Below are 16,491 nucleotides of genomic sequence, written 5' to 3' on the forward strand. Positions count from 1 at the left end.
GCACTGGGTGGGCGTCCAGTGTCCCCTGTGGAATCGGAGAAATGGATTTATTGGTAAGTACCAAAATCCTGTTTTCCTGCTGCGACCAAAGCCCCTGGAAGTGATTGCCCAGAACCACCGCTCCCCATCCGCGGAGGCTGGCGTCCGTGGTGACCAAGGTCCAATTCCAAATTCCGAAGCGTCGACCCGCTAACAGATGCTCCGTTCGAAGCCACCAGAGCAAGGATATGCGGGTCCGGGGAGACAGACGCACCAGCCGATGCATTTGTAGGTGGGACCCGGACCATTGAGACAGAAGATCCAGTTGAAAAATTCTGGAGAGAAATCTGCCGAATTGAATGGCCTCGAAAAAAGCCACCATTTTCCCCAGGAGACGGATGCAAAGATGCACAGACTTTCCTGGGTCTGAGCACCAGACGAACCAGCTCCTGTATGGCTATGGCCTTGTCCCTTGGCAAGAATATACGAAGCAGAACAGTGTCTAGAATCATTCCTAGGAACTGAAGTCTCTGGGACGGCATCAACTGAGACTTCTGGAAGTTCACAATCCATCCGTGTTGAATGAGAATCTGATATGTAAGGGACACTTGGTGTAAAAGGACTTCTGCCGTCGGAGCCTTGATGAGTAAATCGTCTAGGTACGGAACTATCGTCACCCCCCGAGAGCGCAAGTGAGACACCATGACGGCCATCACTTTGGTGAATACCCTGGGAGCTGACGAGAGACCGAATGGCAGGGCCTGAAACTGGTAATGAGCTTCCCTGATGGCAAATCTGAGGAAGGCCTGGTGAGGAACCCAAATTGGGACATGCAGATAGGCGTCCTTGATATCTATCGACACCAGAAACTCTCCTGCCTCTAGTCCCGCAATGACAGAATGGAGAGACTCCATCTTGAACCTGTGAAATGAAAGATACTGGTTCAAGGATTTCAGATTCAGAATGGGTCTGACTGACCCATCCGGTTTTGGAACCACAAAAAGGTTTGAGTAAAACCCTTGTTGTCTTTGTGCAGTGGGAACCGCCACAAGAACCTCGGCCAGCAAAAGTTTCTCGATCGCTTGACGTAAAATTAGTTGCTTCAAGGGATCGACGGGCAAACCTGTTGTAAAATAACGCACAGGAGGAGTGAAAGCGAACTCGATCTTGTATCCTTGAGATACCAGATTCCGAACCCAAGTGTCTGGAGAAGTCCGTCTCCAAACCTCCGAGAAACGCTGGAGACGAGCCCCCACCTTCGGATTTCCGAGATGGGATGGGAGCCAGTCATGCCACAGGCTTGTCTGCTGGCTTGGGATCTGGACGGCGGTCATTATTCGCTTGACGTCCTCTAGCACGGCCTCCTCGCCCCGCTGAAGACGAACCTCGCGATCGTCCCTGAAATCTTGCAGATGCTCGAAAGGAAGGTCCCCTAAACGAGCGACGCGGAGGAGGTGCTGATGAAGGTAGAAAAGTACTCTTACCTCCAGTGGCCAGCGAGATCCACTTGTCCAGCTCTGGACCAAATAAAATATCGCCTGTGAAAGGAAGAGCTTCCACTGCTCTTTTTGACTCAGCATCCGCTTGCCAGGCACGAAGCCAAAGTGCCCGGCGAGCCGAGACCGCCGAAGCAGAAATCCTAGCGCCTACCTGGCCGATATCTCTGGAGGCGTCTCCTAAGTATACTGCCGATTCCTGAATATGTTCTGCCAAGGTAATCAGATCTGCCCACGGAGTGTTGGATTTAAGACCCTCAGTCAATTGTTCCGCCCATTTTTCCACAGCCTTGTTGACCCAAGATCCTACCAAGGCCGGCCGGAGAAGTGCACCTGCGGCTGTATAAATGGATTTCAAAGTGGTTTCTAATCTCCGCTCTGAGGTTTCCTTCAATGTAGTAGCTCCTGGAACAGGTACCGTTGTCTTCTTTGACAACCAAGAAACCGAAGAATCCACAGGCGGCAGGGTCTCCCACCTCTTCCTATTTTCCGCAGGAAATGGGTAGAGAGAGAAAAAACGCTTAGGAATTTACGGTCCGGATTCTGCCAGGCTGCCGTCATCTGTTCGTCCAACTGGAGAGAAACAGGGAATGTGACAGCAATCTTCTGTGACCTGGCAAATAAGGAGTCTTCTAACGATTCTGGAGCTTCCTGGCCAGAAATCTTAAGAACTTCCCTTACCGCTAGGATGAGTGCATCAATACCTTGCATTGCCTCAGGTTCTTGTGAGTAAGTCTCTACGTCTGATTCGTCCAGCATCTCCCCTTCCTCCTGAGACGAGTGACCCGCTGCCGAATCCTCATCCAACTGGAGAACCGTCGGAAGAGCCCTCTTCTTAGATGAGCGACTTATCGTAGCTTCAGGAGCTTTAGACGCAGAACCCATCACCTGAGCAAGGCTATTCACCGAGCGGACTAAATTCTGAGCCCACGCTGATTCTGTTGCTAGAAAAGAAGGGTGAGATGTGCTAGGTAGATCTCTGGCGGCCTCCCGTTCCCTACGGGAAGCGGCTAATTCAGAAGAAAGATCCGCCATGACCCCTGCCAAACTATTTATGAAGGAGGGAGTGACAGACTGTGTGTTAGCACTCTCTGCTTCACACGTCTCGCACAGGGAAGACCCTTCTGAGCGAGCATGGGTAAATTTTTTCCTGCACTTAGTGCAGGCAAACAGCTTTTGTGAAGCAGCTTTTTTTGTCCTGGATGTCATCATGTACTCACAGACAGAAACACATACAACTCAGGAATGCAGGAGTATAGGGAGAAGCAGAATTTCAATAATAATGCTACTCAAGTATGGGAGCAGACAGAGCAATAAGGGAGAAGCAGAATTTCAATAATAATGCTACTCAAGATGCAGGCAGAGCAATATAGGAGGAGCAGAATTGCAATAATAATGCAGCTCAGTAACAGGGGCAGACAGTGCAATATAAGGGAGGAGCAGAATATTGTTAATAATGCTACTCATAGAAACCAGAAGGTAGTTAAAACTACCTTCTGTAATTACAGACCCCCTGTAGAAGCTGTCAGCTCTATCCCCCTCCGATCAGTGCCTTCAGGGAGTCTCTAGCTCTGATGAGGCGCCACTCCCTTCCAGAGCGAGCCAAACTTCTCCCAGGCAGTGTTAAGGAGGAAGAGGAGGAGGGACCTATACGCTTCACCTTTCTAATGGCCGCCGCTATGATTTGCGCGCGGCTTACAGTAATGTAGTCAGCCCAGCCGCGCTGACTGCGGGGGGCCAGCGGCACGACCGCCGCCAGTTATAAACGTGCCGGTGCCTTTTACACAAGCACCGGCACGCACAGGTAGGACCGCCGCTGCCGAGCACGCCTACCTAACAGCCAGCGCCGGTGTTCTCCGCAAACACCAGCGTGGCACTGACAGCCGCGCGCTGTTAACAGACCCAGCATATTATTTTCACCTCTCCTGCTAGTCAGGAGAGGTGTGCTACTTACCGGGCTGCTGCTGCGGCCAGAGCGCTGGGCAGTGAGGGGAGAGCGGGGACCCGGACACAAGCCAGTGTTAGCTGTGGCGGGCCCCGCTGAGTCTGATGACTCCTTAACTGCCAAAGCAGCCTCCCCTCCATAGGGTGACCGGACACAGGCTGCAGTAGCCGTGTGGTCCCCTCTCTGGCGGCTCCCACGATGCAGGCAGACTGTCACAGCCAACAGTCTGCCTGTCCTCTTGCTTGATTCTTTCTTTTACAAATATAAAAATTAAATTTAAGGGCTGGAGACAGCCCTGTGCACCGGCTCTACTCGGGCACATTCTAAAAACTGGGGCTGATGGGGCATAGAGGGGGAGGAGTCAGTCACACTTGTAGATTTTTAAAGTGCCAGGCTCAACTCAACCCACCGTCTATACCCCACTGTCATGAAGCTCCAGTGTCCCCTAGTGGATGAAGGAGAAATCCTGATCGTCCTAAGGTGAGTATTGACTAACCTAATTCTGCCCCCTAACCCTCCCTTAGGGGTGCCTAACCCTAACCTTCCCCCCAGTGTCTAACCCTAATCCCACCTCTAAGTGCCTAAACCTAACCCCCCCTTCCCCGCTGCCTAAACCTAAGTCCCCCGGGAGGGTGCCTAACCCTAACCCTCCATCCCCCTAACCTAACCCTAACCTTCCAGGGGGGGTGCCTAACCCCAAGTCCACCCCGGGAGCCCCTAACCTAACCCTCCCCCCCGGCGGCTGTCTGCGCTCAGCATCACTTCGATCGGGATGCCGGGCGCCGGTCTCCCGGCGTCGGTAAAATGACAGGCATCTAGATTTAGACACCTGTCATTTAACCCTCGCCGGGATTAAGCAGTCGGGAAGCCGACTGCATACCTATCCCCAGCACTGTGTCCCTAACTCCCTTCTCCTTGCTCACCAGTACTGCCCCAGCTGCTATCTACCTAAATTCCCTCCCTACCTATAGCACTGTGTGCCCCTAACCCCCTCCTTGTCCCCTAGTACTGCCCCAGCTATCTACATTTATCCCCACCCAATTTCCAGCACTGCATGCCCCTAACTCCCTCCTTACCCCCCAGTACTGCCCCAGCTGCTATCTACCCTTATCTCCATCCTATTCCCAGCACTGCTTGCCCCGAAATCCTTCCTTAATCCCCAGTACTGATCCAACGGCTATCTACACTTAACACCCTTCCTACTCCAACTGCCACATGCCCTTACCCTCTCTCTACCACCTCCCTGCGCCAACTTCTACCTGCCTCAACCTCCAGCTCTACCCCAAGTGCTGCCTGCCCTTTCCCCCCTCTACCCCAACCGTTACCTGCTTCCAGAACTATCCTAACTGCTGTCTGCACTTACCCCCTCCCTACCCCCAGCACTACCTGCCCTTAGCCCCAGCTCTATTCTAACTGCTTCTTGCACTTAACCTCCTCTATCACAAGTGCTACCAGCCCCCAGCACTGTTCCAACTGCTGCCTGCCCTCGCCCCACTCCCTACCCCCAACATTGCACCTGCATTATCCGTACTGTAATATGAGTGTGACTTTCCCATGGTGTATGTGTAGGGCATGTGGGGTGGTCTGATGCTATATAGGGAGCTCAAAAATATAATATGCGATAGGACCCAGAAACTGTGGAGTAGGACCCCAATTCTTTAAAGTGAGGGGTCCCTGGGACACACAATTTTTTAGCTGCGCGTGATCACTGAATCAGTAACAAGTAAAGTGATAGTTTATGTGTGCACTTTACTTCCAGGTGTGGACCTGGCTGCGCTACTGCTCATGTGTATGCGGCCATATCCAGGGAGAGATCTTTCTCACTAAATATTCTGTCTAATGTAGTCCATAGGCTACAATAGCTTACACTGCCTGATGCCTAATGTAGTCCATAGGCTACAATGGCTTACACTGCCTGATGCCTAATGTAGTCCATAGGCTACAATGGCTTACACTGTCTGATGCCTAATGTAGTCCATAGGCTACAATGGCTTACACTGTCTGATGCCTAATGTAGGTCCATAGGCTACAATGGCTTACACTGTCTGATGCCTAATGTAGTCCATAGGCTACAATGGCTTACACTGCCTGATGTAGTCCATAGGCTACAATAGCTTACACTGCCTGATGCCTAATGTAGTCCATAGGCTACAATAGCTTACACTGCCTGATGCCTAATGTAGTCCATAGGCTACAATAGCTTACACTGCCTGATGCCTAATGTAGTCCATAGGCTACAATGGCTTACACTGCCTGATGCCTAATGTAGTCCATAGGCTACAATAGCTTACACTGCCTGATGCCTAATGTAGTCCATAGGCTACAATAGCTTACACTGCCTGATGCCTAATGTAGTCCATAGGCTACAATAGCTTACACTGCCTGATGCCTAATGTAGTCCATAGGCTACAATTGCTTACACTGCCTGATGCCTAATGTAGTCCATAGGCTACAATGGCTTACACTGCCTGATGCCTAATGTAGTCCATAGGCTACAATGGCTTACATTGCCTGATGCCTAATGTAGTCCATAGGCTACAATGGCTTACACTGCCTGATGCCTAATGTAGTCCATAGGCTACAATGGCTTACACTGCCTGATGCCTAATGTAGTCCATAGGCTACAATGGCTTACACTGCCTGATGCCTAATGTAGTCCATAGGCTACAATGGCTTACACTGTCTGATGCCTAATGTAGTCCATAGGCTACAATAGCTTACACTGCCTGATGCCTAATGTAGTCCATAGGCTACAATTGCTTACACTGCCTGATGCCTAATGTAGTCCATAGGCTACAATGGCTTACACTGCCTGATGCCTAATGTAGTCCATAGGCTACAATGGCTTACATTGCCTGATGCCTAATGTAGTCCATAGGCTACAATGGCTTACACTGCCTGATGCCTAATGTAGTCCATAGGCTACAATGGCTTACACTGCCTGATGCCTAATGTAGTCCATAGGCTACAATGGCTTACACTGCCTGATGCCTAATGTAGTCCATAGGCTACAATGGCTTACACTGCCTGATGCCTAATGTAGTCCATAGGCTACAATGGCTTACACTGTCTGATGCCTAGGCTCAGAAATGTCACAATTTAACAGCTCCCAAAGACAATAAAAGGGGCTGCTTCTGCAAACAAAAAATGGAGGGTCTGCAGAAGATCTCTCCAATATACACCCCTTCATACTGTACATCCTGGAGATACTTCATTTTGCGGGTATCACCCAAATATGGCTGTTTTTTGGGGGATATTCAGCAAAATTCTTTTGATACGTTTGTCTCGAAATATGGTCAAAATAAGGTTTAAAGGAAAAGAAAAAAAAAAACACCAGAAGACGTCTCTTATTATATATCCTATATCTTACTTTTCTGGTATCTTATACTTACTATTAGTACGTTAACAAGAAAAAAATAAATAGAAACAGCAATCACTTCCTCACATGACAAAACAATGGTTCGGCCTTACCGTCACACATGGGGGGAGGTACAAGGAGGGGGTTGTCACACTGGTTATTTATATCTACCTACTTACTATGAGAACGCAAGAGCTTTAGCTAAAAAAAAATCAAAGGAAGACAGGGGCCAAATACATTTAGTGCAGACAGTGAACACTTAATAATATATATATTTCACTTTAGGGTCCTTCCTGTGGTGCTAAATACATCGTAAAAAAAAATTTTTTTTAAATGAAAATCAATTCTTTCTTCAATTGATTATTACTCGGTTTAGTCCAGATTTATGATACATTACAATATTGACCTGTTTAGTAGCACAGTTAATTCAGATGTTTGGAAGACACTAATTAAACAAGATTAATATATGGCTGGGTATAATTAGGAGGAACCCATGCAAACTGTGGTTAGGTTAATCCAGAGACAACAGATATATAAAAGGGACACTGGACCAAATTAACATTCAATTTAATCATCAGAAGTAATGTTTTGGAAAATACACAAGGGTACAGGTGGAGGTAATCTGACCTGCCCAGGTATCCTCTAAGGCAGTGGTTCTCAAAGTCGGTCCTCGGGACCCCAACACAGGCCACATTTTCCAGGTGCACAGGTGTATTCATTACTCACTGACATTTTAAAGGTTCCACAGGTGGAGCTATATATTTCTCTTTTGAGGAGACCTGGAAAACATGCACCATTTGGGGTCCTGAGGACAGAGGCCCTGATTCAGAGCCGGACGCTCTGACAGAGCGCTCGCTCTGAATCAGGGCCGTCCTTCACTTTTTTTTAGAGCAGCCTCCTGGCCACCCAACAGCTATAGCGAGCGGTCAAAAAGATAATCGCGATGGTCAAGACCATCGCGACCATTGGGCTTGCGAGGAGACCCTTGTGGTAGTGTCTCGTTCCCGCAAGCCCTGGAGTGCTTTCATCTCGTTCCCATAGGAGCGCCTCCGTCTGGGTAGCCATGCCCCCGGCACGCCCACCAAAGGGGGCGTGCTGTCACTCACCATCGACAGCACGCCCCCTTTGGTACGAGACCCATAGCGACGGCTTAGGCGTCACTATCCGGGTATCGTGCATGCGCACGACGGAGCTGGGTCCGTCGTGCGCATGCGCACTGGGCCAACATCGACCCGCTTGCGAGCGGGTCTGAATCAGGCCCAAAGTTTGAGAACCTGTGCTCTAATGGCCTGATTTAGAGATTTCCGTAAACCTGATATTTCCCTGAATCTCCAATGTTTAATGAACTGTGAGTTCACAGGAGCCGTAGATCAGGTCCTGCAATGCTGGTTGCAGTAGCCTAAAAACCGCAGCATCATTGACGAACTGCTGGCTTTTGGGGGCAGCGACGGAGTGTTCCAGAAAAAAGGTGGGGTGTCAGCCCTGTTTTCTGGGATTGCCAAAGGGCGTAGCATCACTGGCAGCATGATTTTGCCGGAGTAACCAGAAGATTACTCAGACGTCCGATGTTGACGCAGTTCATCAGATGTTGCATTTTAGGAGGCAACAGATGATCAGAGTAGCCGGCAGGGGGCATCTTTTTTACTTAAGACGCCTCCTGCAGTTTTTGCCTAATTTTGCATGGCGCAGCGTACAAAGACACAGTGGCTACTAAATTGGTGTCTATCTCTGAATCAAGCCCTATGTCCACTGCGCGGTGCATGTCTAAACACCAAAGGCAATAACGCCAAGTGCACCTGAGAAAATCCATTCAGCCAGTGGAGGAAGTGACTATAAATCCTTTCTATGCACGTCTCCATGAAATGTTTTTGTCCACAAAGGCAATGTTAAGGTTAACAGTAAATCACATTACCTAACTATTCTAGTATGCCTCTTGTGCCCTCTCTGTCACCTGGCCTGCTCCCTGGTGCCCCACTGACACTGGCACCCAGAGGCCAAGGACTCCACTGCCTCCGGGAGTTCTGCCACTGCCTTGAACAGCAACCACTACACCTAATGGTTTACAGTGTTCCCCAGATGGAGTAAGAGAAACGGATTTAAGGGCGAGTATCAAAAATTCTATTTTTGCTCATACTTTGCTAGTCTATTTGTCAAACTATTCACAGACTATAGATTGACACCTGACAAATCGTCCCTTCAATGTGTACATACTCCTTCATATGTAGAAAAAGGGGCAGAGTCATAATCGCAGCTACACACTGATGTCTAATCTCCGTATTGAGCTCACCACCAACTGGATTAGGGGCCTGATTCACTATGGAACGCAACTGCAAATGCAATAGCGAATATGCACGCAGTTCAACTGCCGCTGCACTACATAAGGACGCCCACTTTACCTTACACACATCCGTAATGTTTAGCAAGACTGCAAAACCATCAGTACAATCGAGTACCATCGCCGCCTTAAGCACACTTGCACAAGCCCTAGCATTACTTAGAAATTGCTAACTTCCAAGCATGTTATCAAGCCTCAGGCTGCGTAGGGCATCGCAGTGGATAATTACTGCACGTCCCTGCAACGGCGTTCAAATGCACTTGCACGCCTGCACTCGGCCGACCACCCCCAAACGGTAGTTCCTGTCAATCACTCTGCAATGGGTCTGCGTAGTCACTGCGATTGCAATCCCGATCGCGGTGGCTAGTTCGCGCACACACATTGCGATGCATACGCCTGCGCAGTATGCAACAATTGGTCAACTGCGTGCGTATTAGCAACTGCGTTCCTTGCTGAATCAGGCTCTAGGACTTCTCTTCAGTGATGCTTGTGACAGATTGGTCTCACACTGCCACTCTGTTGAGGGGGTTAAGGCGGGTATCCACTACAAGATCTGAAAACGACTGCACAATTACAACATTGTAATCGTTCCGTCTGTCAGCCGTGTGATGAGCCTGCACTGAACGAGCAGACATTCTGTGCAGGGTCATCAATCATCTGGAAACATGCTGAACCTGACGATATCATCAGGTTGACCAGCGGGCACTTCAGACACTTTTGCAAACGCTGTGCAAACGATTGAACGATAATCGTTCAACTTAATCATCTAGTGGATACCCCGCTTTACATTCTGTCTTGGGATTTAATTTACTATCAGTAACCTTCCATTGCTGACCTTTGCTGTTGGTGCTGTCGGCTATCAGGTACTCCTCACCTGCAGTGGTCAACTGCGCACTGTTCTGATCTCCAAAATTGTAGAGGAAAAAGTAATTTTTAACAATAGGCTGCCTTTATGGACACCTTCAACCACTTGCTTCTGAGTGTAACTGCCTCAGTATCTTTTTCTGGTTACGCTGGCTTGAATCTGGGTTCATGCCAGAACAGCAATGTGATGTTAGTGTTGGCTCTTATATGTAGTTCCAAGGAAGTATGGAAGAATTGTAAGAATAGTTAGCGTTCTAGTTAACGTTCATATTCTCTCCTTACCAAGTAAGAAACTGGTGGGTTCTTTCTGCCCAATAGTTCCACTTCCTCCAGAACTTGACTGAAGACTGACATCATCCTGCGCTCGTACTCGCTGTCTGCTGGTATGGAGCCAGTGAAACCGCATTCCTGAAAACTGAAGATTAACACAAAAATAATAATAAAACAAGAGATATGGTAAGAACTTACCTTTGTTATCTCTGTTTCTACGAAGTCCATAGGGTCCACAGGGTTGACCTTGGGGTATAGGTTGGGAACCAAATCCGGGCACCACGCAGTTAAAGCTTTTAGCTCCCAGGATGCACTGGGTCCACTCTCCCTATAACCCCACCCCCAAGCCAGAGGCACCTCAGTTTGTAAGTAGCCAAAGGCCGGAGGAGGAGAGAAAAAGAGAGAGAAAACTGGAACACTCAATAACCATACTCACCGAAATGGGAGACGGAAAACCGGTGACCAGCCACACAGCCCATATGAAGCCAGGTGCGTCAGGGCGGGCGCCCTGTGGACCCTATGGACTTCGTAGAAACAGAGATAACAAAGGTAAGTTCTTACCATATCTCTTGTTTTCTACTTCAGGGTCCATAGGGGGTCCACAGGGTTGACCTTGGGGATGTCCCAAAGCAGTTCAACCAAGGGTGGGGACGCTCCTGTGCTGAGAGGAGAATCCGTCGCCAAAAAGGAAGCATCCTGAGAGGCAAAGGAAACCAATGCCTAGAACCTTAAAAAGGTGTGGACAGAAGACCACGTGGCCACCTAGTAAGGCAAAACAGCCGAGGCGCCACAGCGAGCCGCACACGAGGGTCACATGGCCCGAGAAAAAACAAGCATCAACAACAGGAAGGCCTACCCATGGGTAGGCCCCTGAGGAAGACCTACGAGGCCATCCAAGTCAACATTTGGTTATAGGCCGGCCATCCTTTCCTGTGAAAACCAGAAATCTCAGACCACCAATAAGGAGTCCGATTTCCGTAAGGAACCTGAACGGATCACATAAATCCAAAGAGGCCAGACCACAGTCAATGAGGCCACACCAGCCGAGAGGACTGGGGACAGAATGGCCGTACCATAAGTTCCAGAATAATATGGAACCTGAAAACCACTAAGAAGAAACACAGGGCGAGAGCAACTCCCACCCTGACATGATGCCCTCCAGAAGAGGGAGCCACATGAGAACGCTCCCAATTCAGACACTCTCCTGGTTGATATAAACACCCTGAGAGAAAGAGAGAGCCTAAGCAATAGACCATGTAATGGCTATCACAACCAGCGGTTCCATTGACTGTCCCCGGAGGTAACGAAGAACCACTACTTACTCCCAAGGAGTCCCTAGGGAGGACAAATGGAGGCATAATCAAGAAAACACTCCAAAGGATGAACTGGATACCAGAGTGAAGCAATTCCATATCTTAACCATACTGACAGTGTAGAGATCCGCACTGTCAGGAAGACCAGGCCAAGTGTGAAACCCAAGCCAGCCGGAAGGAATGCCAGAATATCTGGAAATCCTGGACACCGGAGGATTATATCGACAGGTACAATACCATAAGATTTATGGCTGCCACAGTTTGTGGTAGGTCCCAGCAAAAGCTGATCCATGTGCTCTAATCATTCCAACGATGACAAAGCCAGGGAAGCCGTAAGACCACTGTAAGGACACAGTCAAAGACAAACGACCCAGGTCCAAGGCAAAACCAAGGACCCTGAGACAACAGGTCCGGGCAGTGAAGCATCAGGGATGGAGTATCGATGTAGAGACTCCGAAGATCCAAGTACCCCTGACATCTGGGGCAATCAGGAGCCACCAGCAGGAAAGCATCTCCGTCTCGATTGAAAACACTTCCAAAGACCTCGAGGAAGAAGGGAGACCGGAGAACACAGGTACACAAAGTGGAAGGACCACTTCACCGACAAAGAGTCGCTGAAGTTTGCTTCAGAATCCCCAGAGCTGAACTGTAACACCCTAGTGTGATAAAGTCAGAAGGCCATGAGGGTCACCTCAGGGGGGCCCCCCCTGCTCACCAGGAGATGAAACCTCTCTTGGGGAAGGGAAGAGACTAGTCCCCGGGATGCACGTCGTGACGGCTGAGGACTCCCGCTTCCCAATGGAGAGCTCCTGAAATGAACGCTGCCGAGATGGTCGGGAGGAGACCCTCGGACTATGTCCGAATATGTGACATACCTGTCATTGCCACCCAACGAACAGTGTTGCTAAAAAGGAAGCCACTGTCCTGACCCTGTCGGACTGAACCTTTTCAGGTTCACCGGGAAACAAGAGTTATGCCAGAGTAAGTTAATTGACAGGGTGGAATCGACAGACGTCCAACTGCACTGAAAAGGATTCGGTCCAGACACTGTCCCTAGCAAAGAAAACCCTGGACGAGATGGCCATAGCCACCCGGACAGGGACCGACTTGCCTCCGGAGAGAGCATCATCGTTTGAACAGTTATCCGACAGAAAAAACTCATTCCATCTGGAGATGAGCCAATTATGGAAAGGCCTGGAATGGAACTGAGCCCATTCCACCATGCATCCCAGAGTGTAAAGACATCTGTCGACTGCGCAGACAACCATGTACTCCTAATGGAAGAGAGGAGATTCCGTCTTACGCCAGAAGAATTCTCAGATTCTGAGAATCCAGCAGGGATCCTAGATGAAGAATACCCAGAGAGGGATGCAGGGAGGACTTTTTCCCCGTTGATTAAACGTCTGCACCCTGAAGAAGCCACAGTCATCCTGACCTGGCCGTAAAGTACCCCGGTGATCCCGCTAAGAGCAGGAGGCCGTCCAGGTACAGGAGCATTGGGATATACTGAACAGAAGAACTGTCAGAAAATCCAAAACGCTGGTAAACCCCTGTGGGGCTGAGGACAGTCCCAACAGGCAGAGCCCGAAAAATTGTAAGTGTTGCTGTGATACAGCAAACCTCAGCCCATGCTGAGGAAAGGTCTCTGTAAGTACCCGTAGGCACGCGTCCTGTATATCCAGTGATACCCTAAAGTCCCCAGGTTCCAAACATCGTATGATGGAGCATAGGGATTTCCTCCTGAGCCCAGGTAGCTTTAGGAACTGGTTCAGGGAATTGAGACAGAGAACAGGCCAAAGAGGACCATTCAGCCACCGCACCAGAAAGAAAACAGAACAACCAGTCCCTCACTGAGATAGTGGGGATGGCCCAATTAGCTCCGCTTACCGCAACAACTGCATAGCTTTCTGGATCTGTAAGGCCCTTGTAAAGAGGGCGTACCCTCCTACCCACGTAGCCGCGGCAACTTGACACTAATACCGGGCGAACTGAGAAAATCGGTATCTCCCAGTTGTAGGCCTGTCCCGTCAGACTGAAGAGATATCCGTAGGTTCAGAAGCAGGATCGGCTGGCAGTCCAGGCCTGCTCGGTACTGGATATGTCGGCCCTTGTAGATGCCGACAGTCTACGAAGAAACAGACCTTTAGGCTGACCGAGAGGACAAAAAAGACTTAACAGACTTAGTCTGAGGCCTTGTAGTGTGCATAGCTGAAAGCGGTAAACTTGTCGTTAGTAATACTGCCAATGTTACTACAATCTTGTCAAGGTCAGGACCAAACAATATCAACCCTAAAGATGGTATCTGCACCTCTGCATTCTCAGAGCGCAGCCATAGGGTATTACGGAGGATACAGTCGCAGCCGGAACTCTGAAAGTTAGGAGACTGGTATCCAATATAGGCATGTCCACCTCTGACAACTGCATATATTACATGAGCGACCAAATACATTTGAACCCCCGACGTGTTGGAGGGGAAAAAACGTTACAAATGCATCAACCCAATATGCAATAGTATTAACCAACCATGCTATAGCCATGGTAGGATGGGTAACAACTCCCGAAAGCAAGTATACTGATTTCAGGCAGAGTTACCACCTACGGATCCGAAGAATCCGACCACGCAGGAATGGGAGGCGTAGTAACGTCTGTAATCAGACGAGTAACACGCCCATCCCCCCCAGGAGGGGCTCGTGATGACCCTCAGGGAATTTGGGACAGGAGGCCAAACACTGTTGTAACACCTCCTATCTGGCAACAGCCAGAGTCCCGCTATGCGATCCACCCGCTAGTCAGCAACAGGTAACCCGAAGGCACGCAATACTGAGGGTGTATGATACAGGTGCAGGTCAACATTCACTCTAACCAGAATGGACCTGCTACCAGCCCTAAAGCAGGGATAATAATACCTGAAATAGGCTTCCCCCCGTGTAAGAGGGAAAGAGCCCCGAACAGTACCCAGTTCACGGCAGAGCCAACTGGGAAGTAACCACAGGGCGTCAACCACGCCAATTAGCGTTTCGTAGAAAACGACATCCACCCAGGGTGGCTGTTGTGGTAATCCCTGCAAGGGGAATGACAGACTATTGTGGCACCAGGGGGAATTCATATACTGCAAAAAACCCCTGCAGGGAGCGGTAGTCTGTGTCACAGGGGAAGAGTGCAAGAAGCTGCGAGATACCCTGAGATGAAAAGGGCAGTATGGTGAAGTAACCCCAAGTGAGGTACAACAATGGGGCCCGCCCGGCGATCCGCAATTGAGAGGATCCCGAGAAAACAAACCGCCCAAGGGGGTCGTGAAAGAGGCCGGCACCAGATGACGCCACATACAGAACCCTTTATGAGTCAAATCCTCCGCACTAACACCTGCAGCACATGACTTGCAGGATAGTAAAAATGGGTGCAGTATAACGCTCTATCTCCTGGTCAGACATATCTGACCCATCTTGGCGGAAATATTAAGCAGCACTATACTGGTCCTGACTGATGCCAAAAATAGCTGCAGGGACCCATTTTCAGCGTATGCAACACACAGTTCCATCTAAAATATGGCAACGTGCAGCACGCAACAGTATGTGACAAACCACACAAATATTAACAAGTATATAAATGTGAGGTCTCAGAACCACCCTAAGTACAGCTGTATTAGGGCAGATAAAGAAAAGGGATAGATATACACTGACAGGTGAGAGAATAAAGTACAGTCAGCACTAGCATAAGTCACATACAATGCAGATATATACATATATACATAAACATGTCATATAATATACTGCACTATTACACTGCATTCAACTGCCCAGATTCAGTGTCTGGGAAGGCTACAGCGCTGTGTACACTGACCTGATGGTGAGGTACGCAGGGGGACTGGACTTACTGCCATCCTGAGAGATTTCTGCTGCACCACAGAGATAAAATGGCCGCTGGAGACCTCAGAGGAAGCGCGGCCCGCGGAGGAAGCAGCTCAGCGACGCCAGACTATGGATACTGAAAGGCGCGCTGAGCTGAGGGGAGGAGCCGCTGTAACAGGGAAGGCTGCCTCCCCTGGCCGGCTATTAACCCCCGGGACGCCGGCTCCCTGCACCGATCGTTAAGTCCCTGGTGGTCTAGTGGACACACGGGGTATGGGGGGCCCGCCGCCACTGCCGGCGCCTCCGGTCTGTCCCCTGAGACCGGAGGCACAGGACTGCATTTGAAATGCGCGGATCACCGCAAGCGGTGATCCGCGACCTTACCTGCTCCCCGTGGATCCGGCAGCAGTCCTGGGCGCCCGCAGAGTCCGGCTAGTACAGACTCTGGGGTCCCGCTGAGATCCCCAGATCTGTACTGGCGTCTCAGCGCCAGCGGGGTGACGGAGCGGCAGCTTAGACGTCCTATGGACAGTCCGACGCTGCCGCTCTGAAGAGTCCAAAGTCCATGAAAAAACTTTGTCCCTAAAAAAATAAAATAAGCTTAGGGGCTGCTAATCAGCTCCCCCTGCGCTAACGGTGACCCGACTCCGGCCGGGCACCAACTTAAACTGAGGTGCCTCTGGCTTGGGGGTGGGGTTATAGGGAGAGTGGACCCAGTGCATCCTGGGAGCTAAAAGCTTTAACTGCGTGGTGCCCGGATTTGGTTCCCAACCTATACCCCAAGGTCAACCCTGTGGACCCCCTATGGACCCTGAAGTAGAAAGAGAGACTGTATGCAGAGTATGTTACCAGCAATCTCCAGAGACACACACATTAGGCATTTGGAGGCCATTGGAAATTGACAGTCTGCCAAAAACCTGTGTGAAAGTTAGAAAAGTATCCTTTTAACCTCACAGTCCGAGCAAACTTTTTGACTCATGCAAGCTAATGTTAATTCCAAAGTTAGTCCATTTTAAGGTCACCATATATATTAGTCAGACCTCTGTGTTTGCATGCAAGGCATAGCTAGAACTTTGTGGGCCA

At 49.7% G+C, this 16,491-nt stretch overlaps 1 protein-coding gene across 1 annotated transcript in view; it reads right to left on the bottom strand.

Moving 5' to 3' along the window:
• The window catches only part of INTS7 (integrator complex subunit 7), a 90,919-nt gene that overhangs the window by 18,810 nt on the left and 55,618 nt on the right, over positions 1-16,491 (bottom strand). The window contains exon 17 of the mRNA XM_088477311.1: positions 10,260-10,392. Coding sequence (XP_088333437.1) covers positions 10,260-10,392 — 133 coding nt within the window. The remainder of the gene's footprint in view (positions 1-10,259; positions 10,393-16,491) is intronic.

The sequence above is a fragment of the Taudactylus pleione genome, unplaced genomic scaffold, assembly GCF_031769625.1.
Source record: "Taudactylus pleione unplaced genomic scaffold, aTauple2 ptg000201l, whole genome shotgun sequence".
NCBI classification, from domain to species: Eukaryota; Metazoa; Chordata; class Amphibia; order Anura; family Myobatrachidae; genus Taudactylus; species Taudactylus pleione.